The 25,525-nt window shown below is 39.8% G+C and overlaps 1 protein-coding gene across 2 annotated transcripts in view; it reads left to right on the plus strand.

Annotated features, from left to right (window-relative positions):
* Prex2 (phosphatidylinositol-3,4,5-trisphosphate-dependent Rac exchange factor 2) overlaps positions 1 to 25,525 on the plus strand; it is a 310,411-nt gene that overhangs the window by 77,401 nt on the left and 207,485 nt on the right. For both annotated transcript variants that reach the window (XM_006495441.4, NM_029525.1), the window contains exons 5-6: positions 9,350 to 9,451; positions 19,044 to 19,205. In XM_006495441.4, coding sequence (XP_006495504.1) covers positions 9,350 to 9,451; positions 19,044 to 19,205 — 264 coding nt within the window. The remainder of the gene's footprint in view (positions 1 to 9,349; positions 9,452 to 19,043; positions 19,206 to 25,525) is intronic.

Raw genomic sequence — 25,525 nt, forward strand, 5'->3', positions numbered from 1 at the left:
TTTTGATTTGCATTTCCCTGATGATTAAGGATCTTGAACAGTTTTTCAGGTGCTTTTCTGCCATTCGGTATTCCTCAGGTGAGAATTCTTTGTTCAGTGCTGAGCCCCATTTTTTAATGGGGTTATTTGATTTTCTGAAGTCCACCTTCTTGAGTTCTTTATATATGTTGGATATTAGTCCCCTATTTGATTTAGGATAGGTAAAGATCCTTTCCCAATCTGTTGGTGGTCTTTTTGTCTTATTGACGGTGTCTTTTGCCTTGGAGAAGCTTTGGAGTTTCATGAGGTCCCATTTGTCAATTCTCGATCTTACAGCACAAGCCATTGCTGTTCTATTCAGGAATTTTCCCCCTGTGCCCATATCTTCAAGGCTTTTCCACACTTTCTCCTCTATAAGTTTCAGTGTCTCTGGTTTTATGTGAAGTTTCTTGATCCACTTAGATTTGACCTTCGTACAAGGAGATAGGTATGGATCAATTCGCATTCTTCTACATGATAACAACCAGTTGTGCCAGCACCAATTGTTGAAAATGCTCTTTCTTCCACTGGATGGTTTTAGCTCCCTTGTTGAAGATCAAGTGACCATAGGTGTGTGGGTTCATTTCTGGGTCTTCAATTCTATTCCATTGGTCTACTTGTCTGTCTCTATACCAGTACCATGCAGTTTTTATCACAATTGCTCTGTAGTAAAGCTTTAGGTCAGGCATGGTGATTCCACCAGAGGTTCTTTTATCCTTGAGAGGAGTTTTTGTTATCCTAGGGTTTTTGTTATTCCAGATGAATTTGCAGATTGCTCTTTCTAATTCGTTGAAGAATTGATTTGAAATTTTGATGGGGATTGCATTGAATCTGTAGATTGCTTTTGGCAAGATAGCCATTTTTACAATGTTGATCCTGCCAATCCATGAGCATGGGAGATCTTTCCATCTTCTGAGATCTTCTTTAATTTCTTTCTTCAGAGACTTGAAGTTTTTATCATACAGATCTTTCACTTCCTTGGTTAGAGTCATGTCAAGATATTTTATATTATTTGTGACTATTGAGAAAGGTGTTGTTTCCCTAATTTCTTTCTCAGCCTGTTTATTCTTTGTGTAGAGAAAGGCCATTGACTTGTTTGAGTTAATTTTATATCCAGCTACTTCACCGAAGCTGTTTATCAGGTTTAGGAGTTCTCTGGTGGAATTTTTAGGGTCACTCATATATACTATCATATCATCTGCAAAAAGTGATATTTTGACTTCCTCTTTTCCAATTTGTATCCCCTTGATCTCCTTTTATTGTCGAATTGCTCTGGCTAATACTTCAAGTACTATGTTGAAAAGGTAGGGAGAAAGTGGGCAGCCTTGTCTAGTCCCTGATTTTAGTGGGATTGCTTCCAGCTTCTCTCCATTTACTTTGATGTTGGCTACTGGTTTGCTGTAGATTGCTTTTATCATGTCTAGGTATGGGCCTTGAATTCCTGATCTTTCCAAGACTTTTATCATGAATGGGTGTTGGATCTTGTTGAATGCTTTTTCTGCATCTAACGAGACGGTCATGTGGTTTTTGTCTTTGAGTTTTTTTATATAATGGATTACATTGATGGATTTTCGTATATTAAACCATCCCTGCATCCCTGGAATAAAACCTACTTGGTCAGGATGCATGTTTGCTGTAATGTGTTCTTGGATTCGGTTAGCGAGAATTTTATTGAATATTTTTGCATTGATATTCATAAGAGAAATTGGTCTGAAGTTTTCTATCTTTGTTGGATCTTTCTGTGGTTTAGGTATCAGAGTAATTGTGGCTTCATAAAATGAGTTGGGTAGAGTACCTTCTATTTCTATTTTGTGAAATAGTTTGTGCAGAACTGGAATTAGATCTTCTTTGAAGGTCTGATAGAAATCTGTACTAAACCCTTCTGGTCCTGGGCTTTTTTTGGCTGGGAGACTATTAATAACTGCTTCTATTTCTTTAGGGGATATGGGACTATTTAGATGGTTAACTTGATCCTGATTTAACTTTGGTACCTGGTATCTGTCCAGAAATTTGTCCATTTTGTCCAGCTTTCCAGGTTTGTTGAGTATAGCCTTTTGTAGAAGGATCTGATGGTGTTTTGGATTTCTTCAGGATCTGTTGTTATGTCTCCCTTTTTCATTTCTGATTTTGTTAATTAGGATTTTGTCCCTGTGCCCTCTAGTGAGTCTAGCTAAGGGTTTATCTATCTTGTTGATTTTCTCAAAGAACCAACTCCTCGTTTGGTTAATTCTTTGTATAGTTCTTCTTGTTTCTACTTGGTTGATTTCACCCCTGAGTTTGATTATTTCCTGCCGTCTACTCCTCTTGGGTGAATTTGCTTACTTTTTTTCTAGAGCTTTTCGATGTGTTGTCAAGCTGCTAGTGTGTGCTTTCTCCAGTTTCTTCTTGGAGGCACTCAGAGCTATGAGTTTTCCTCTTAGAAATGCTTTCATTGTGTCCCATAGGTTTGGGTATGTTGTGGCTTCATTTTCATTAAACTCTAAAAAGTCATCTCTTTCTTTATGTTTGGGAAGTTTTCTTCTACTATTTTGTTGAAGATATTAGCTGGCCCTTTAAGTTGAAAATCTTCATTCTCATCAATTCCTATTATCCGTAGGTTTGGTCTTCTCATTGTGTCCTGGATTTCCTGGATGTTTTGAGTTAGGATCCTTTTGCATTTTGTATTTTCTTTGACTGTTGTGTCGATGTTCTCTATGGAATCTTCTGCACCTGAGATTCTCACTTCCATTTCTTGTATTCTGTTGCTGATGCTCGCATCTATGGTTCCAGATCTCTTTCCTAGGGTTTCTATCTCCAGCGTTGCCTCTCTTTGGGTTTTCTTTATTGTGTCTACTTTCCTTTTTAGTTCTAGTATGGTTTTGTTCATTTCCATCACCTGTTTGGATGTGTTTTCCTGCTTTTCTTTAAGGGCCTGTAACTCTTTAGCAGTGCTCTCCTGTAATTCTTTAAGTGACTTATGAAAGTCCTTCTTGATGTCCTCTACCATCATCATGAGAAATGCTTTTAAATCTGGGTCTAGATTTTCGGTTGTGTTGGGGTGCCCAGGACTAGGTGGGGTGGGAGTGCTGCGTTCTGATGATGGTGAGTGGTCTTGATTTCTGTTAGTAGGATTCTTACGTTTGCCTTTCACCATCTGGTAATCTCTGAAGCTAGCTGTTATAGTTGTCTCTGATTAGAGCTTGCTCCTCAGTTGACTCTGTTAGCCTCTTTAAGCAGATCTGGGAGGCTAGCTCTCTCCTTAGTTTCAGTGGGCAGAGTATTCTCTGCAGGCAAGCTCTCTTCTTGCACGGAATGTACCCAGATATCTGGTGTTCAAACCTGCCTCCTGGCAGAAGTTGTGTTCCACTCACCAGAGGTCTAGAATCCCGTGGGGAATCCTGTGTGGGCCCTTGCGGGTGTCGGGAGACTCTGCTGGCAAGGCACCCCAGTGCTCAAGTGGCTGATTTTCATTTAAAAAAAAAATACTGCCTTTTGAAAAATCTAAAGTTTTAAAATTTGATGAGATATAATTTATTAATATTTTCATCATGGCCATGCTTTTCTTGTCATATTTAAGAACTCTGTCCTTAGGTATTGTGCTTATGCGTTTCCTCAATGTTTTATTCTGTAGGTACTGTTGTGTTTAGATTTATCTTAGTTTCATTTGGGGTTGATTCATGTTTTAGGTGTAATAGTTTTTTCAGAGTCTTAGGGTATTCTGTTTGCAGCATCTTGCTACCTAAATTCAGGTAGTTTATTGCTCTTTCTTTTCCTTACAATATTATCTATATTAGAACCTGGTTAGATTGCTGAATAGAAACACTATAGACAGGCATCATCACCTTATTGTTGGTCACAGAGGTAAAGCTTTGTAAGCTGTACATTGTTCACATGAATGGTCTTTCTGAAGTTTTTATTACATTCATAGTTTTAAGAGTTTTCTTTATTACCCTTCCTCCCTTCCTCCCTCCCTCCCTCCCTTCCTACCTCCCTTCCTCCCTCCCTTCCTCCTTTCCTTCCTTCCTCCCTTCCTCCCTTCCTCCCCTCCTCTCTCCCTCTCCTTCTCTTCTTGTCTTCTCTTTTTTCTGTCTGTCTTTCTCAACATTGGCATTGAAGTCCAGGCTCTGTGCATGCTGGGCAAGTACTTTGTCAGTTAAAAAAAAAAATCTCTTACTGAACCACATCCGTAGCTCATTTTTTTTAAATATTGGAAGCTATAACTTATTCATATATGTGTGTCTGTGTGTGTGTGTAAAATTATTAATAATATGTGTTCTTGCTTATACAAAATAATGAAGTTGTGAATTTACTTATATTCATTTATCCATATAAAATGGGGTATTGAGTCCAAATATAATTCTCTTTTATAGCTTTCAATTTTGTTCATTTTCTTTATACTTTGTTGTTAGATATGTAATAATTATTATGTTCACGTTTCTATTTATCATTATAAAACAATTACTTTTGCCTTAAATGCTATTTTTGATAAAGTATATTTTCCTTGTAGTTATGATAGATCTCTTGGTGTTTGAAATCCACTCTTTATCTCTTATTGAGCAACTGTTTATAATGTTTTAAATGCTGTGGTATACAGCACATAGCCAGAACTTCCTTTCCTAGCCATGCTCATTTTCCTGTGTTTTACATTTGCTACAGACTGTTATCTCGACTCCTGAAGATTTGACCCTGACTCTGACAGCCTTGCTTGTGAAGACTAACTAACCCTACTTTTTCCTAGACATCATTTTTACTAGTGTATCTGGGAATGTCGGTGCCTTCATTTTGAAGGGTGGTTCTGTCGATGGAACCCTTGATTGTGTCTTTGCTTTTCCTATTTTGACTTGAACTCCTCTGCTGCACAGATTCCCTTGCTTCTGATGATAGTGAATCTGTCCTTTGTAGATTGTTTACAAACTACTTCAATTTCTTCTTGCCACTCTTAGTACTCTGTCTTTATCTTTCTATAGTTTAACTACATTGTGTTTAGATGAGGATAATAACTTTGCTTTTCTCATTTGTAGATAAGCCTTTTGCTTTTTAATAAATGTTGAGACATTTTAGAATGGCCCAAGTGGAATGTGGCTGTGCTTGTAGCTACATGTGAGAAAGAGGTGGGAAGGACTTTTGACCTCAGGAGCTGAAGACTAGTCAAGGCAACGTGGTCAGACTCCAAGACTCCAACTTAAAATAAAATGAACAAACTGAAACATAACTTGTGATGTTTGTAAGCATTATTAAAAACAGTTATCATAAACCGGATGGTGGTGGCACATACTTTAATCGTAGCACTCAGAAGCAGAGGCAGGTGTATCATTGTGAGTTCAAGGCCAGCCTAGTCTACAAAGTGAGTTCCAGAACAGCAAGGTCTACACAGTAAAATCCTGTCTCCAAAACACACACACACACACACACACACAAAATCATACACTTTTTTTCTTTTTCTTTACTACCATTTATGCATACATTAAAATAAAATAATAATTATTAGTATTATATTATTTGTGTGTATAGGTGTCTTGCCTCCTTGGATCTTTGTCTACTGTATATGTAGTGCTTTTGAAAGTCATAAGAGGGTGTGAAATCTTCTGGTACTGAGTTACAGATGGTTGTCAGGCACCATTCAGATGCTGGGGATCAAATCCAGGTCCTCAGGAAGAGCAGGTAGTGTCCTTAAGCCATGCCCTGCTGAGCCATCTCTCTAGCCACCACATCAGTGTTTTCTCCTGTTGCCTTGGAACTGTTTGTTTTTCCCTAATCTTTTTTTTTTTTTTTAATTCTCTGTTCTTCACATTGGATGATTTATGTGAACCTGTTTGTAGCTCACTGGAGTTCTCTTTTCATTCGATGTCTGTTTGATTTGGCTCCCCTGCTTCTCTCTATTAAGGGTTCCTGTTCCCGGCTCACCCTTCAGTTATCTCTCTGAATATACTTATGATGGCTGCTTTGAAGTCTTTGTTAAATGTAATATCTGACTACACTGAAAAGTTTTTATTGTCTATGATTAAGTAAAGTTTTCCTGATCCTTTGTGTATCTCATGTTATTTTAAAAAAGAATTATTCTTTTACTATCTATGAGTAGCTGTCTTCAGACACACCAGATGAGGGCATCAGATCCCATTATAGATGGTTTAGAGCTACCATGTGGTTGCTAGGATTTGAACTCAGGAACTCTGGAAGAACAGTCAGTGTTCCTAACCACTGAGCCATTTCTCTGGCTCATATCTCATACTTTTAAAATTAAAAAATAACTTGACATTTTAAATAACTTAATGGCAACTCTGGCGTCCATGTTTTCCTTTCTCAGATTAGTGACTGGGCTTTTTTGTTTTTGCTTTTTAATTTTTTTCTCTGTTCTATTCATAGTGATTTGCCTAGACTTGATCTGAGTTCCTATTTCTCTATGATACCCCTACTCAGTTTATCTTCCTTGTTTAACATTGTGAGATCTCCTCTGTGAGTGCTCAACTTGTCAAAGATATTCATTCTCTCAGGAAAATGCATACAAGCATGAGTGTGAGTTGAAGGCAGTTGAAGGCTAGGTGATTTGTAAGGCGAGTCACACTTCTTCCCAGGTTATCCACTCAGGTCCTTCTTGCATGATCCCCTCTTTTCAGCAGCCAAAGATAAATGCATTCTCTCTCTGCCATCCATATGATTTTAGGTTTCCTATGTTAACTTACTGGCTAGTATGCTTGAAGACCTCATATAGAAATGTAGTCTCAGACTATCATGAAATGTGGTAGCATTCTGGCCATCACTCCTTGGTATAAGATTTTTGTTCTCTGAAGCTCTCTTTATGGAGTATAAGAACACTGTTTTGTTTAGTGTATCCTATCTTTAGCAGCAATCACTTGAGATGGTACTTAGTTTAGTTTGCCTAGTGACTATAGGTCCTACTAGAGAAATTACAGGTCAGGAATGTGGGATTAGGTGACTCAAAGCATACTGCAGCAGACAGAATCTGTCTTGATAGTCTATATCCTGAAACTAAGTGAACATAGGTTATTGGATGGCATTAGTATATTCATTATATTTCAGGTGTTAGTTTCCTTATTCATAAAATGAGACATAATTCATAGAGTTATTCTTTGGGACTTTTATAACAGTTTCTAGTTTGGGATGATGATGGTACTATCTTGGGCTTTTGCTGATGCTGTTATCTCAGGAATGTTTTCATGTCATTGATCTCCCTGAAACTTATCCAGTGGACATATTTATTTTTATGACCACAGCACAGCTCACTGTGGGCTGTATGAGCCCACAAAAATCATTAACCCAGAAGATGCTCTGCAGACATACCCACATACTGATAGAGGAAGTTCTTCAGTTGAGGTTTCCTGTTCCTAGGTGACTCTAGTTTGTGCCAAGTTGACAAAACTCAGCTAGGGCAAGTATGTTCTGTGCATGCATGAAGACAATCCAATGTGCTGTTTCTGAGGACTCATGTAATGCTGACTGAGTGTCCACCTAGAACCAAGCCTTAGAAGGCAGAGAGATAGGATTCCCCAGAGCGAGCTGGCTGGAGTGACCAGGCATAAGGTGAGCTTTGTGTCACTGAGTCCGTAAGGTGAAAGAGGATTGAGAATGATTTCTGACATCAACTTTGGCCTTCCACATGCACGTGTCACATGTCACATGTCCATGTACCAATGTGCATGCTCACTAACATGTAGGTGTCCACGATATGCAAGAATGCATGCACGTTCCCCATCACCACCACCACATGTGGAAAGAAAAAGTTAAAACTACCTAGGACAGCCAGACAGTAGTGGTGCATGCCTTTAATCCCAGCACTTGAGAGGCAGAGGCAGGCGGATTTCTGAGTTCGAGGCCAGCCTGGTCTACCAAGTGAGTTCCAGGACAGCCAGAGCTACACAGAGAAACCCTGTCTCAACAAACAAACAAACAAACCAAAATCCAAAAACCAAAAACCAAAAACCCAAAACAAAACTACCTAGGAGGTTTCAGGACACTTCAGCCAGAGCAGGGAAAGAGGGTTACCGCAGCTGCTAACATATGTTGGAACAGGAAACTCTGAGGCAGTCGTGGAATAGTATAAGATGTAAATAATCGTGTCCAGAGATTTCTCCCAGGAAAAATACCATACATAGCTGGAAGAATCTTGGCTGCTCTGTGTGTTGTGAAGTCCAGATGAAGTGATCATTGCAAGCTAAGTACACATATCGGCACTGAGGCTTCGGTGCAGGGGAGGGGCTGGTACCAGTGCTGTGCTTTCATAACATTTTTCTCTCAGTTTTTGGTCCCTCCTTAAAATTCATATGGAATGTTATTATAAAACTGTGACAGAATATTCTGTCCTCGGAGTGCAGCTATCTGAAGTGCTTCTCTTTTCTGCCTGATGTATAAAGTCTACTTCTGTGCGGCCACCATGGAAGGCAATGTAGAAACAAGTTTCGAGCAGGTCTTCCTCTTTGTACATTTGTTCAGAAGACCAAAGACCATTTTACTCCAGTGGGTTTTCTCTGTACTGCCCCTTCCTGGGGAGCCTCGTGCCTACTGCCCTGTGACTGTTGATGTGTGGAGCTTTCTCCTTCACATTGCCAATGTGGAGATCCTCTCTGACTTCCTCTGAGATTGGCTGCCACAGTGTCATTCCTTAAGTGTGATCACATAGTAACAGCAGGAACAGAATGGCTTTGAATCACCAGGTTAAAGTGTTCCAGTTTGGCAAAGTGAGTCACTCTGAAATGAGTTCAAGTTGGTCACTAGTGAGCAATGGAGCCTGACTTTCCCAGTAGAACTCAACTTCTCTATGTTTGCTTTTCTCCAACATGATGACTTTTAAAAATTATTCTTTTTTAATTTCTGCGTGTGTATGTGTGCTTGTATGTATATGTGCCTGATTGTCAGTAGGTGTTCAACATGTGTGCAGGTGCCTATGGAGACCAAAAGAGACAGCCACATTCTTTGAAACTCAAGTTACAACAGTTGTGAGCTGCCTGATCTGTGTACTGGCAACTGAACCTATTTGCAAAAGTAGCAAGTGTTTTTAACTCTCTTAAGAGCAGACCCATCTCTCCAAGCACAACATTATGCTTCCTATAAACAAAAATTACCTGTTTTGTCTGTTTCTCTATTTTTCCTCTCTTTTCCTTTTTCTACTTAAACCCTTCCTCTTCATGCTTGCTCAAAAGAATATGTATAAATTAAATTCTAAATATAGGTTCACTTTGGGTTCTATAACCAATGTGAAGGACTAGGTCTTGACTGAACCTTGTAACATGGTATGTAAGAACATCTATTTTTCACAAATGTTCAGCATACAGTGTTGTGACAGAATAGTTCACAACCTCAGGTTTGCAACATGGACTTATGTTTATTTACCTTGCAGAACTGCATGCTGCTTGGAGGTCGGAAGAATACAGACGTTCCCCTGGAAGGATATTTAGTGACACCAATTCAGAGGATATGCAAGTACCCTCTTCTTTTGAAGGTATTTTAATTATGTATAGAGTTTGCTATTACCTTAATATTTGACTGATTTATTTTAAAAACATATCTTTTAAAGATACCAATATTATAAAAAAAAACACACACACACACCATAATTACTGGAAAAATAGCTGTTTTGTCATAAATTCCTGTCTTGAATAGGAAACAAACCTTTGGTAGAAAGAGCATTAAAGGATGCTCTTAGTGCTCTCTGGAGCACACATACTTGTTTGAGCTTCATTTAGAGTAAAAGCATTAGCTTTAGAAGAGACCCTACTAAATCATTATGATTGGCTTCTATAGCACTTTAGCTATATGGTCTATTTTTGGTTTTCCATACTTTGGTGACTAGATGCTAAGGTTAAAATTACATAATTTTAAAGCTTAATCTGATGGTTAGTTTTTTGTCAACTTGACACAAGTTCTGGACATCTGAGAGATGGAATGATCTATTGAGAAAATATCTCCATCAGTTTAGTTTGTGGGCAAGTCTGGAGGACATTTTCTTGATTAACAATTGATGTGGGAGGGGAGGGTAGTGCCACCCCTGAGCAGATGGTTATGAGTTGTATTAAAAAAAAAAAAAAAGCAAGCTAACCAGCCATGGGAACATGCTAGTAAGCAGTGTTCCTCCATTGCCTCTGCTTCCAGGTTTCTGCCCTCACTTCCCCTCATGATCTACAATAAGCTGAAACAAACCCTTTCTTCTCCAAATTGCTTTGATTCTTGGTGTCTATCACTGCAATGGAAACCCAACTAATACACTTGCCTTTTAAATAATTATTTTAAGTGTATGGTGTAGACCACATGGAACCAGAGATGATAGAACACAGTAAAAGAGCTCCAATTACAGACAGTAAACACTATATAGAGACCTCCCCCAAATGGGGGAGTGAAACAGAAAGCCTGAATGGGTACACCTGCCATCTGTAGTGTGGTTTCATGTTCCTGTTACTTTCTGTCTGTCATACAGTGATGGTTTTGTTGTTCCACCTTCCAGAATCTGGCTCAGAAATATCCACATTCTGGGGAGGGCACAGAGTTATTGAGGAAGGGGTTGCAAAATCCACAAAAGTCCTTCAAGAAAAATGATACTGTAGCCTATGTAGGAGCACTCATAATAGTCAGATGGCAAGAACTGTGGCAGATGCAGTGAGAAATCATTCCTTTAAGGAGATAGCTCAGAGTTATCAAATTTGGGAGGGGTTGACATTTGAGGATCAGTTTGAGCTGGCAGTTTCTTGGGGTCTCTTGTTTCAGGGGAGCCAGAAGCAGCTGAGAGCTGACACAAGTCTGTTGGAACCATGTGTCTGGTCCTCTGACTGCAACTGCTTTGAGGGTGGCTAGCATGACAAGATATTGGCTCTACCAAAGGAAGTGGACAAGGCTTTTGATTGGACCCTGATGTCTTGATTAGTATGAAGTATACTGGACAGAAATGGGGAGGTTCTTCATGTCCTTCTGTGAAAAATCCTGTCTCTAGTTCTGACAGATCTATTGAAATTTTGCCAGCTGATGACATGAGTCTCCAGTGACAGTTTTAGGGTCTGGTCAAGGTCATTGGTGAGGAAATATTTACTGTACAGGGATGACACTTGGTAATTAGACTCATTCCTAAGTTTGAGCAGGGCTGGGGCAATAGATATTACCCATGGGGATTGGGTTTTCTGACCTAGCTTCCTTAGGTGTCTTTTAGGAGATGTGTAGCCTGTTTTACTTTCCCAGAAGTCTGGGGCTATAAAGCACAATATAGATGATACTGAATTTCTAAGGCTTTTAGTCAGACCCTGAGAAATGAGTGGGCCCATTTTTAAAGCTGTAAGGATTTTCTATGCTCACCCCAGCTCTGAGAAAAGATAGTTTTTTTATATTTATTATAGATGCTTAAACTCTTTGCTTAGGCTGTCCTCAACTAACTCATGACTTACCCATTTATTCTAGTCTAAGTTCTTCCATGAGTCCTGTTAGTTTCCTTCCATCCCAGCCTACTTCTTCCTCTGTCTGATTGGTGAAATCTTCTTTGCATCTGACTCATTTTCCCATAATTGTCTCTTCCTGGAAGTCCTATCTTCCTTATCCGCCTTTGCTATAGGCCATTAGTTTTTTTTTTTTTTTCCTTAAAACCAATCAGAAGGTGAGAAAGGGAGTGTTTAGAAAATATGATGTAGCCATATGAATAACAATACCAAAGTCTGTCTGCATTCAACTCTCTGTTGCACAGAAATTAGCATTTGAATAGTACAAAGAAACTCTTCACACAGGAGCACAAAAAAAATCACCTCAACATACTGTCATTCTGGAAACTTTTTTGTTTTTGTTTTTTTGAGACCAAGTTTCTCTGTGTAGCCCTGACTGTCCTGGAACTAGCTCTGTAGATCAGGCTGGCTTTGACCTCACAGAGATCTGCCTGCCTCTGCCTCTGCTTTTTTTTTTTTTTTTTTTTGGTTTTCTGAGACAGGGTTTCTCTGTGTAGCCGTGGCTGCCCTGGAACTCACTTTGTAGACCAGGCTGGCCTGGCACTCAGAAATCTGCCTGCCTCTGCCTCCCGAATGCTGAGATTAAAGGCATACGCCACCATGCCCGGCTCCTGCCTCTGCTTCTTTAGTGTTAGGATAATGATAATCAGTGATTAGGTGTTAGCTCCCATCCTTCATGATTTCTGATTTTAAAGGCTAAAGCTGGTTTCTCAAAGGATTTATTGGCTCTTTCTCAAGGCAGCAGAGATTCCTCCCAGAGAATGGAACATTCCTTGGGCCCCAGTGCAGACTCCTTGGCCTCAGAGTCAGCCATCCTATTTCACTTGCCACTGGGGCTTCTCCATTCTGATGTCCAGGGAAGAGGATTGCCGTCACTTGCATGATCAAGAGGATAACATTCTGAAGTCTAAGGATTTTTTGAGAATACTTTGTAGGGGGTCTCTGTTAGGAGGAGGCTTCTTTCCGTCCATGTGGTTAAATAGGCATGGGAGACAAAAAGGCCATATTTGGAATCTGTATAAATAAATACTGACCCCCCCATCCCCACTCTAGGACAGTTCAAGGCCTAAAATGATAGCTTTCAGCTTGGCTAGTTGAGTAGCAGAGTTTGGGGCTATTGAGCCTGATTCCGGCACTTTGAAGTCAGCGACTATTGCATATCCTGCATGTCAGATTAATTTTTCATTCATGAAGGAACTACCCTCTGAATAGAAGACCAAGTTAGGGTTTTCCACGGGCTGATCTGAGAGATCAGGATGGGCTACTATACAATTAGTTGTCCATAGGGACCCCCTGAAAGGAGGAGGAGAGATTTTCCTTCTGTTTCTAGCAGATAGATGGTTCAGTTCAGACTTTGACAGGTCTTGAATGCAATTTCAGCTCCCTCCATCATGAGGGCCTCATATTTAAGGAACCTATTGTGAATTAGATTTACAGTGGTTCTCAACCTGGGCTTGTTACCTCTTTCTGGTCGAAGGACCCTTTCGCAGGTGTAGCCTAAAATCATAGGAAAACACAGATATTTATGTAATAATTTACAACAATAGTAAAAATTAGTTATAAAGTAACAGTGAAAACAGTTATATGGTTGTGGGGGTCATCATAACACAGGGAACTCTATTAAAGGTTCACAACATTAGGAAAGTTGAGAAACATTGAATTAGAAGTTTGTCTTCTAATTTGGAATGATCCAGTGTAATCACGCATGTGAACTGTGAGGGGGCAACCAACGGTAGTCTTTTGAGATTCAGGAATCAGAAGTCTGACAGTAACAACTGCTCACAGACTTCCAGATTGATCAGCCCATGGCTACCTGATGTAATTCCTTAGCTATCTATAAGACTTGAGGAAATGAACAATGCATTGGGTAACTACACCAGAGCTGTTCCCTGTCACTCAGCTATACAGGTCTTTTCTCTGGATATGAGGTTTCTTTGATCATCTCACATAGAAGATCATCTACATATTGGATCAAGGTAGTCTTCAGATATGTTCATCCTATCATTCTGGGGAAAGAGCTAAGACAAATAAGGAAGACTGTCTCAAAATGGCTGCAAGAGAACAGTTAAAGTAATTTGTCCTGCTCTGCATGTGAGATCTTCAAAAGCAAATAAAAACTGGTTATTGGATGACTTGAGGTATTTAAGAAACTGTCTTCAAGATATTAAGACTGATATGAGATATTAAGAAATGCTTGTGGTGGTGGCAGCACAGGCTTTTAACCCTAGCCCTCAAGGGGCAGAGGCAGTCTGAATTTGAGACCAGCCTGGTCTAACTAGTGAGTTCCAGCACTGCCAGGGCTACACAGAGAAACCCTGTCTTGGAGAACAAACAAACAAACAAAGATCTAGCCTTAACCCAAGAGGATTTTTAGGGGAATCTGGCTAAGGAGAGTATGAGAATTAGGAACAACTAGATGGGGTGGAGCCACTCTGTAACTGAGCATACAGAAACCTTGGACTGATTTATTTGTTAGAACCTATTCTAACACCAAGAATGGGAGGTTCTGTGTGCTGGAACATTCAGCCAATCATCCTTATTTCATTAGCCTTTGAATTATGTCCCTCTCTGACTTCAGGCTTCAGGAGACATTGTCTCTGATCTAGAAAATAGGCAGGATCTTTAAGATACATAACTACAAAAGTTGCCATTTCAGTCTTCTCTATAGTTTGTACTTCCATCTGTCTATGCTGCAGCCTTGATCATTGCTTTCCATTGAAACAAGCAGTAGTGTTCTGCCCTGGAGGGATAGACCTTAAGTCTAGACAAAAAGTTTCTTTCTAATAGAGGAGTCAGGCAGGGTATAAGGAACTATTAAAAAGAAATGACAAATGTGGAGTTCTCCTGAACATGCAAACAGTTGAGTGAAATATCACTTAAGGGGCTGGTCTAATGCACCTGGAATTGTTGTAAAACTTCAGGACCACGGAAAAAAGGAAAGGTACAGTGCTAAGAATCAGTCATGAATCTAATCTTATGTTTCTCACAGTCAGAAACTCCTTAAGATTGTTGATCACAATAGAAGCCAGTATGAAACCCCTCTGCCTGCCAGACCTGTCATTGTGGGGAATAAAGGTCAACTAGGCTGGAAGGCACTGATGTTGCCAGTGATTTTCCTTATAGATAGGACAGGGTTTGAGAGGTCTCTGAGAGCATTCCCAACAAGAAGTGGCCTTCTTGTGAAGCAAGCCCTAGGCTTAGACTTGTTTCAGGAGTTGGGGGGACATTTATTTAGTAGGCTCTTGTAGTGATCACTAACTCCCCATGATACCCTTTCCTTTCATGGCTGTATCATAAAAAGACTGAGTTTATGCCCTGGACAAATAAAAATCAAAAAGCCTGCTAGTGTTTTGTCTGGGGCTGCTATCAGTGTCTGGAGCTTTTTATGAATGTCTGAAGTTGGCTAAGTTAAGAGAGTGGCTTTTAGGATTACTTTGTCTAGTGACTCAGGGTATGTAGAAGCTTTCTTGTCTTCTTGAAGTATATAACAGGGACTAATAAAGAGTTTAGACAGTAGCAGCCTTCTTAAGGCTCTCTATCACACAGTAAAGAATGTCATCTCCATTCCTCATGTGGTCATTCAGATTACAGAGATGGGCTAGCCTTATCCCCCATAGGAAAGTCCTTGTCCACTTTAGTCCTCTGGGCAGTGACAATGTCATTGCTGCTTAAACAGCTCAATCTAACATTCTCCTCTTTCCCAAAAGGGTTAACATTTGTTTTTAATAGCATCATTACATCTCTCCAACATAATTCATGTATCTGCTTCAGTAGCTCAGTAGATTGATCACACTGTTCTGGACCCTCCATATAACTCCCCGGTTCTTCCTTACTCTGTGTCATTCAGTTCTGCCAGGGTAAAGGGGGAATGGGCAAACATAACTCTTCTCTCTCTCCTGATTCTTACCTAAGAGAAAAACATCCCTTTTGGGTATTAGGATAGTGCATACATAATTATTTTGTTTCTTTTGGGGGTAAGAATTGCATGGATATGAAGGTTATTGGGGGTTTAGGCTCCCAAGAGATCAGAATTGATCCTTGTTTGTTGTTGTTGTTTTGTTTTGTTTTTGTTTTTGTTTTTTCTAGTAGAGTTTTCTTGGGTGAAGGTCTTTCTTCTAATTTCTCTGGCTCTTCATATCATCTTTAAAACTCTATAGCTACCTATAGTCCACTAATGTGGAACCATCAGAAAGTATTGCAGAGACTCTCCTCGGCTACTGGTGGATCAAAATAAGCTCTAATTAAATTACTCCCAGAGAGGGTTCTTGTGGAATGCTTTATGTACCATAAAGGTAGTCTCCAGATTAGGCCCCTCAAATCTGGTTCTCAGATTTTAACTTACTCCACCTCCATTATTTCAGGTGTACAATAGTAAGAGGAACTAGCTATACTCTAGTCCCAACTCTCTGGAAGGGTAGCAGTTAGAATCCAGATTATGTAACAGTCCAATAAGTTTTTAACTGTCCTAATCATGGCTCCTTATATTCTGACCTAGGAGAGGGGAGCGAAGAGCCCAAGAAGAGCCTGTTTGTAGTCAGACTAGGTAAGACCCTCAAAACATCCCTCCCCAGTTGGAGAAGACTACATAAGACTAACAAGATCCTATGTAGCCAGAGAATACTAGATAGGATGCCAACAAGATTCTCCATAGTTGGAGAAGTCTAGATAAGATACTAAGAAGATTCTACCTAGTCAGAGAAGACTACAATTGTCTGGATAGAGGGAAAAATGCTGTCTCATTAGGACTAAAGTTCATGAAGTCTCTTTGGAGCCAGCTGCCTGTAGCAATTCTAGGAGATCTTCAGCCTCAGTCTAAGGAATGAGTGTTTGCCAGCTGTGAAGCCTTCAGCCAGAACTCTCTGAAAGAAGTCTCTTCCTCTTAGAAACAAAGGCATTAGTGCTAAATCTGAAAGTGAACCCTCCTTATCAAAGAAAAGGGAAAAATAAAATGACCACTCTGTGCTTTCCACTATACTTTAAATGTAGCTATGGTAACCTTCCTGTTCCAGAATAAGGAAGGGATGCCATATAACTCAGTGGTCACCCCATAACATGCTTTTGTGGTTTGGTTCAGTTTATCCTGACCTTAATATCTAGATGCTCATCAGAAGGATTCACAAGAAGTCTTTCAAAAATGTTACTGTCTAGTCAGGGAGGTTCTCCGTCACAGCAGGCACCAAGTTTTGTTAGGAGTGAAGAAGCACACACACAGAAGACTCCCCCATAAGGGCAGAGGGGATTCAGAAACCAGATCTTCAGGGAGGGCTTGAAGTTTTTAATTGTTTTGGGGCTCCTTAAACAAAGAAGAGGCAGCTTAGGAGTGTTTGGGAGTAGATGGATCTGCTAGTCTGCTAGTGTGTGTGTGTGTGTGTGTGTGTGTGTGTGTGTGTGTGTGTGTGTGTGTGTATTGGGAGGCTGAGGGGTGGCTGTACACCAAGCCTTTGTTCTGGATGGAGAGGCCAGAAGTTTACCATCTGGAGGTTTACCTATAGCCTCTTTTCCTAGCTGTCAGCCTGTCATGGTGCTTATCTGCCTTCAGGATATCTTGCCTTAATTGCTCTCTACCTTAATCTTTAGAGCCAAAGTCTCTCACTGAGCCTGAAGTTTATCAACTTGGCTAAGCTAGATGACAAATAAACTTCAGGGATTCTTCTGTCTGTCCCAACCTTCTACAGTGGGATTATAGGTGAAGAACATCACACCTAGTTCTTGACACACATTCTGGGGATCTGAGATTTGGTCCTCATATTTATGCAACAGGCACTTTATGGACTGAGTCACCTCTGAAACTTGTAAGAACCTTAATTTTTTTTTTTTAAAAGACTGATTTCTTATCACAAAGTAGGTCTAAAGTTGCTTGGTTAAGCTATGAAAAGCCTTATGCTGAAGCAAAGGCAGGGACCTTATGCTGCAATTTTGGCACAGCCTTTAACATGCAGTATCAATACAAGCATGGCTCTGTATGTTCTGATGTTCTGAGAGTCCCTACAGATTTCCAGCTAAGGGACTCAGTGGGCTTATGTACCCACAGGTATCCTGATCCCTGATCTCTGTTGGAATACCAGTTATTGTAAGGGCCAGAAGGAATGTTAAGAATGTTGTAAACAAGTGGTTGCATTAAATCACACATTGCTGATTAGGAAGGAAACAGTGTTTAAATTTAATTCTTAAAACAAAAACAAAAACCCAAAACCCAAAACCCCAAACCCTAGCATCATAGATACATTCTTGTCTCACATGTTAGAGAACAGTTAAGAGGCTGTAGGTAGAACTTAGCTCCTTTTCCTTTGTGGGAAGATTATTTTCATACACACACACATACAGACACACACACACACAAAGATGATTTACTTATTCATACAGATAAACTAATGTTGAAAAATTATGCTTATATTGTCTTTGAGTGGTTTTATTTATTCAGAGATAAGTATTAAAACCACGAGGTTATGGTATGAGTAACCATTAGAATTATATTTGATTTGGTTTTTTTTTGTTGTTGTTGTTGTTGTTGTTTCACATGATCTAATTCATGTCTCAACTCTTTGGATTAGGTTGGCCACCATTCCAGGGGCCACATCCTGTCCTAAAGGTTGATGTTCTCATTTCCCATACAACCAGCCCCTCCCTTATTTAATTCTTAGTTTGTGCTTTGTGGATGGATGTTTTATTTATGTTTTTTTCCTTTTCATTCCAAATATCAAAAGCAGAATAATCTGTAATCTTTTAACTATATTAAAAGGTCTTCTTAGTTGTTGTTTAGAAGTATAAAATTAAACATCTTCACCCACTGTCTAGACTTTTATGACCACACTGCTTCTTAGTTAGTCATTTGTTTCCTTATGGCAGTTGTCATCAACATGATACTAACACAGTTACAAAAACCCTGCGGCATAATTTTAGAAAGATTCCTTTTTTTTTAAATTTCTCAATGTGGAGTGGAAAAGCAGGCATTTCATAGTTGTCTTATTAGTGAATATTTTGAAATAAACTTTGATCTTCTGCTTAATATGATCTAACATGAAAGGAATACACATTACATTTTTCGCAAGATGAAGCTGAAATTTTTACTCTGGACCCCCAAATCTTAAGACGGACATACAACACCAGAAGTAAATTAAAGAATTTACTTCTCAGAATTAAAGCCCATTTAAAGTGTGTGAAATGAGGACATCAGCCTATAGCTTCTCAAAAGATGTTAGAAGTAGGGATTTAATTCAGTTTTGAAATTGTGGTGCATATTTATTTGAAGATCTGATAAAGAATCCAAGACAAAGGAAATTAACATATACTGATATGCTTCTGTTTGAACAGAAATCAGATTTATAAAAGCTAGGATGTGGTCCAGGTGAGGTAGTTGATCATTTGAATCAAGAAACGTCCTTCTGTTTCTAAAATACAGGTAAGTTTGAGGAAAAACAACAGTTTCTGCAAAAACTGAGCATTGAAATAATGCTCACTCATGGATTTGACCTTTGGCTTTTGATCTCTATCTTAGTGGAGGTTGTGATGTCATTTAGCAGAGTGGCTGTCACAGTCTTTGTAGTTTTCATTTCCTGGTCAGCCTGCTGTACCGGAGCACTGGAGATCAAAGGGTGGTTTGTCTTTGTGTCTCCACAGGAATTACTGAAGCGGACTCCACGGAGACATAGTGACTACACAGCAGTGATGGAAGCACTCCAAGCCATGAAAGCCGTGTGTTCCAACATTAATGAGGCCAAGAGACAGATGGAGAAACTGGAAGTTTTAGAAGAGTGGCAGGCACACATTGAAGGCTGGGAGGTACGTGTCCTTTGCTCAGCTCTTCAGCTTCCTAGGGCTGTGGCTTCTCCTCAGTGCACGGAACCCTGTGTGCAGGGCTTCTCCTCAGTGCATGGAACCTGGGTAGTTATCTTCCAGCAGCCCATGGGTTGTAGTCAGCTCAGAAAGTGTCATCTTAACACATGTGTAGGATGGAAGTCATCTTGACCTGAGACATGTGTGATGGAACCAATCAATACCATGTGCCTCTAAGCTCTGGCCCTTCAGAATTGGGGTACCAGAATTACCTTTTTCCTGTCCTGATTCTGGTCAACAAGTTTATAATCTGGATTCTTGAGATAATAAAAGATTGTGTGTGCTGTGATATCATCTTTAGACTCTTACATTGGGGATATGATGTTGAATTTTATTTTGCTAGTCAGTCTGTGTTTTGATTTCATTTTGAAACTGAAGGAAAGCTATGATTTATTTGATGGTGTTCATCTAGTCAAAATGAAAAATGTTATGAGTTTTATGAGTCATTAAAGAAAGTTTTTTAAAGATAAGAAAGTAAATAAAGATCTTGTTTGAGAAAATGCCCAGTGTTTCCAGCTAAGGTGACTGGGGATGTTAGTTAGTCTTAATTATTTCACAGGGATAAAATCGGCACTTATGCTATAAAAATAAGCTAAAATGCAGGTTTGAAATGACTGTAACTTAAAATAATATGATCTTCGGGCTAGCAGAATGTTTTTTTCATGTGATAAACAATTAAGATAATAAAAATACAAGTGTGGAAACAGGAATGAAATTCTATAGCCAAGTACAACTCAAGCCAATACACAGATTACTTTTATCTTTGGGGATTTGTCATTAACTAATTCTTTTCTTGGTTATTATTGGACATAAAATTATATTCAGCTAGAAATGCAAAGAAATCAACAGTACTGACCTGAAATAAGTCTCCTATTTAGCCACCTCCTGGGATGAATCATTGAAAGTGCTAACTGGGGTCTGATTCCTCTCTGCCTATAGTCTTCCATTTGGAGTGCCCAGGGTGACCCTTCCTGCAGCAAGAATCCTTCCTCTTTTAATCAGAGAGAATGGTTGTGTGTTTTACAGTTGATTCATGATGATAATTCCTTTCCTACGGAGCAGTTGTCCTGCTGGGATGAGAGAAATAGAGCCAAGTTTGCTTTTGTGGCTTTGTTGTCAGTCAAATACTAGAAGAAAAACCAAACTCTCTTAGCATTGCAGGATTTGCCAGTATAATCTGCCAGCCTTTTACTACCAGAAAGAACTTCAGAGACTCTTTTCAGTACTGTGGATTCTGTTGTAATTTGGTTCCGTTCTAGTATGTAGCTTAAAAAGATAGGTCTACTACAGATAAGAGAGTTTGCTTAAACAATATTGCTTTTTTGCATAGCCATGGATTGCATTATTTTACAAGTAGATCACACAGAGGATGTATCCATTAGGCCAGTTGCTAAAATTTGGGTCTTGAATGTCCCTCAGCACCCATGTGTTGAAGGCTAGGCTCCTAGTCTTTGCTAGTGTCTGGAGATGGTAGTACTTTTAGGAGGTGAGGCCTAGTAGAAACAAGTTAGGTGACTGGAAAGTGTGCCATTGAAGGGGATATTTAGATGTTGTGACCTTCCTGTTTCTCTCTTATATTTTCTTTTCTCCATGAGTATCTTAGTTAGGGTTTCCATTGCTGTTAAGAAGCACCATGACCAAGGCAGCTCTTATGAAGGAAAACATTTAATAGGGGCTGGCTTACAGTTTCAGAGGAAGCATGGCATCATCCAGGCATACATGATACTAGAGAAGCTGAGAGTTCTATATCTTGATCCTAAGTCAACCAGGAGGACACTGACTCCCTTCTGCAGGCAGCCAGGAGAAGGGTACCTTCTGCACTGAGTAGAGCTTGAGCACTAGGAGCCTTCAAAGCTTACCTACACAGTGACATCATTCCTATAACAAGGCCACCTCTCCTCCTATAAAGCCATACCTCCTAAAAATGTCACTTCCCATGGGCCAAGGATACTCAAACCACCACAATGAGGTAAAGAACTGTCTCTGAAAATACTTCCACTATGACATACTATCTCACCAGAGATCAAAGCAATGAGGCCAGGTGGCCAAGGACTGAGATGCTGGAAGATATGAGACAAAACCCAAATGTTTCCTTTTTATCCATGGATTTATTTCAGATATTCTTTATAGTTAACAGAAATGACATGCCAGCCCTGATTTTACAATATTCAGAGTGGAGCCTTGAAGCTGAGGAAGTCAGTGGAGCTTTAGCAGTTTAGTTGAGTATGCAGGAATCCAGCAAGGGCTCAACTGTGTAACACAGGGCAGTTGATAGTGCTAATACCCTCTGTTCTTAAGAAGATTTAGAAGAATAAATGAGATATGGCCATAGAATTGAGAGTTTGAGAATGTTGAAGCATAAAGCTTAGATGAGCCAACTACTAGATAACTCATGACTAGTTCTTGCTCTGTACTCCAGTCTCCTATAGTGATGAGGAGAACTATTAATACTTTTGAAGGGGTTAGTAGAGAGTACTCTTCCAAGAGAACTCTCTAGAAGCACAATTTGGACAGGGTTAACTCTACCCTGAGAGAGAACAGAAATGGGTTAAAGAGTAGTATGGATTTTTAACATGGTTATTTGATATATGTGGGTAAATCTTCTGCCTTCAGGGGAGTCCACGTTTTGATGTAGATGGTATAATGATATTCACAGAAAGCAGAGTCCTCTGAAGTGTTTTTTGTAGTTAGGAAATTGGGGTGAGTGCTGAGAATGAGCTCTGTGTAGATTTCCTGCAGCTCTCTCATGACCACTTCAGGGATATAAGCATTCTTGCATCAGTCACTAAAATGATGTTGAATAGCACCAAAGTCTTTTAAGTGATGGATATGCACTAATTCTAATTTGGGGTGAAAATTCTTCTCATTTAATTATCCAGGGTCCCATTGTCTCTTTAGTCAAAGAAAGGTTTTGTCTGTCTGTTTGTTTTTGAAGACAGGTAGCCCTGACTATCCTGGAACTCACTCTGTAAACCAGGATGTCTGCCTCTGGCATCCAAATGTTAGGAGTAAAGGACTGCCTGCTGCCATGACCCTGCAAACGAATTTGGTTTTTCAATAAATTCTCCCAAATAATTTTCCTACCTGGAACTTGGTGCAACTAAATGATCATTTACACTTGTTTGTGGAAATTGCATAAATAATTGCAACTTGTTGTTCCCAAATGATTTGAAATGATAGGAAAAAAACATGGCTTTTGAGGAGACTTGATGTTTAGTCTAAGCTCCTGTGAGTGTCCTCCCCATACCTGGCCAGGGGTATACACCAGACTTCACTTGTAGATAGTGTGGATGATTTCAAGAATTTAATGAAATGAGTGACTATACTTTGAATATCATGAAAGTTCTGCAAACATGAAGCAATATTTTTGAAACTTTACTTTAGCAGTAGGAGTTTATCTTTAAGAATCTCCGATGATACTTTAATCCCAGCACTTGGGAGGCAGAGGCAGACAGATTTCTAAGTTTGAGGCCAGCCTGGTCTACAAAGTGAGTTCCAGGACAGCCAGGGCTACAGAGAAACCCTGTCTAGGAAAAAAAAAAAAAAGAATTTCCGATTTGTAGAGTGTATGAAGTTAGCTAATGATAGACTCTCTCACCTTATTCAATACTTTTCTTACTGCTATGACAAAATACTGGTGAAAGCAGCTTCAGGAAGTAAGGGTATCCTGGCATGGAAGGGAACTAGTCACATTGCGTCCTCAGTTATAAAGCAGAGAGACATGGACGTGCTGGCATACTTGACTGTGTTCTTCTTTTTTCCCCTTTCATGTAGTTCAAGGCCCCAGCCCATGGGCTGCTCCTCACTCAGTCAAGGTGTGTTCTTCATACTCAGTTTAACCTCCAGAAATACCTTTACAGGCATGCTAGACATTTGATTTCAAATGTAGTCAAGTTGACAATGCAGATTAAACACAACACTTACTTAATGACCCGTCCAGCAGGTCCAGTTATTCGAGGGTCTCGAGGGGGCCTTCTCCTAAGAACCAAATGGGGGCAGGGAGAGACAGACACCAAGTGCAAGAACGACACGAAAGCAGTCTGAGTAGCATCAAGGTGTCTCTGTATTCAGCAAGGCTCAAGGCTTAAATGCACAAGCAAAAGGGGAAATACTTCTCAGCAGGAGGAATGGAGCAGCGGAAATGCACAAGCAAAGGAGGAAGTACTTCTCAGCAGGAGGGATGGGACAGCAGAAATTTTCCTTTTGGCAACTACATGGGGAAGCAGGAAATTGGTGGTATCAGGGTATATCTTGTGGTCAGGACATCTGGCGCTGACTTAGGGCTGGAACATTCTGTGGTTGTTCTCGAAACGGTGCTTTGGTGGCCCGCTTTTGACCCCTTTTTTTTCTCGGGGGGAGAGGCCCAATTCGGAGATCAAGACAATAGAGTTGTCTTAATAACTCCCAACAACTTAAGGTATATGAGTCCAAGCCATTGTGCTGGCTAGGTTGACATCAAGTTGACACAACTATAGTTATCTAAGAGGAAGGAACTTCAATTGAGAAAATAGCTGTAGGCAAGCCTATAGGGCATTTTTAAAATTAATGCTGATGGGAGGGACCCAGACTATTGTAGTTGGGACCATCTCTGGGCTGGTCATCCTAGGTCCTGCAGGCTGAGAAAGTCAGATGAAGCAAGCCAATAAGAAGCACTCCTCCCTAACCTCTGCATCAGCTTTCTGTCCTGTTTGACTTCCTTTAATGATCAACTGCCATATGGAAGTGTAAGCTGAATAAACGCTTTCTTTCCCAACTTGGTTTGGGCTGTGATGTTTCATCATACCAATAGTAACTTTAACTATGACAGCTGTGGACTTTTCAAATAAAAGTTAACTTTACAGAAATGGTGTAGGTCAGATAACCAATAGAAACAGTGTGAAACTTGAAAATGATTTTGGAGCAACTGAACTTCCTGACTCTAACTCTAACTAAAGCTCTAACTAAAGTTGAATAGGCTCTATTTTCTTCAAACCTTTTAGCATGACATCCCAGACTCTATTTAGACATCTAAGACTGTAATAATCTTATTTGAGTTAATTTGGCTACAGGAAGGTAGAATTCCTTGGCTAATCAGTCATTCACCTTTAGGACATATTGATTTGCTAATGTAAGCAACTGAAGGGAATACTTAACTTTGGCCATTTAGCTCAGGGTATGGGGGAGCCAAAAGTTTGTTATAGGTATTTGCTCAAGTCTCTAGAGCTTCCGGGCAGACGACAGAACATCCTGGGAGTTCATGAGAAGAGCTAACTCACTTATAGAAGGTAGAAGTAACCAGGCTCCCTTTCAATAATTCATTTTCATGGGAAATGACCCAGTCCATAAGATCTGCTTTAACATTTGTGAGGTTAGTGCCTGTGACCTAATTCACTACTCACCAACATTGTCATACTGTAAAGGTCCATGATTCACAGAAGAATGATACCCCAAATTCAAATAGTATGTATACACAAAGAGCATTTTATTCTGCAGAAGTCTAGCATGCTGGGGTCTACCATCTACCATGACAGAAACATCCAGTGAGCTCAAAGGCCTGATTTAAAGCACATTAGAGGAATTCCAGGGATGGGTAGGTGACCTCTATCTTAATCATTGGCTCTATCTCTAGGGACATTCCAGAACCAGTGCTGAGATGTAGGGGGCTAGAAACTGTTGGTGGGGAAGTTTGGAAACTGTTGATGACCTATTGTTCTTACCTCGGGTCAGGTGATGGGGTAGGGCAGGTTCTGAGGTCTTGGAAACAGAGATTAAGGCCTAGTCTTCTGAACTACCAATGTGAAGTCTGTCATGGAGTCAGCCTAGCCTGACTTAATACAATATCTCTAGGATATGAACCTGGGTGGGGTGGGGGTCAACCATACTCAACAGTGACTTATGAGTCTGAACATTTTACTGAAGTTATGTTAGGATAATTAGCATACCCAGTTTCTCAAAACAAGAAGCTGATAAAGTTTAGGTCTGTAAATTTACAACTAAGGAAAAAAAAAAGCTGATTCTTTGAAGTATTGTTTTCTTACCTGCCCTTTAGCAGTAAATACAAGTTTTTCTCAGCATTTATGCAATAACTATGGCCAAGAAAATATACAGCTTATGCTTTAACTGCTAATCTTTGAAATTATCCTTTTACCACCACAGTTTATTATATTACTTCCCAGGAGAATGGCAATACCCACTATATTTGAGAAGATTTTGATAATGAAAAAGTGAGATACAGCCAGAAAGTGAAGAGTTTCAGAGTACCCTACTAGACCTTGTGAGCTCATAGG

The sequence above is a fragment of the Mus musculus genome, chromosome 1 (assembly GCF_000001635.26).
Source record: "Mus musculus strain C57BL/6J chromosome 1, GRCm38.p6 C57BL/6J".
Classification (NCBI taxonomy): Eukaryota; Metazoa; Chordata; class Mammalia; order Rodentia; family Muridae; genus Mus; species Mus musculus.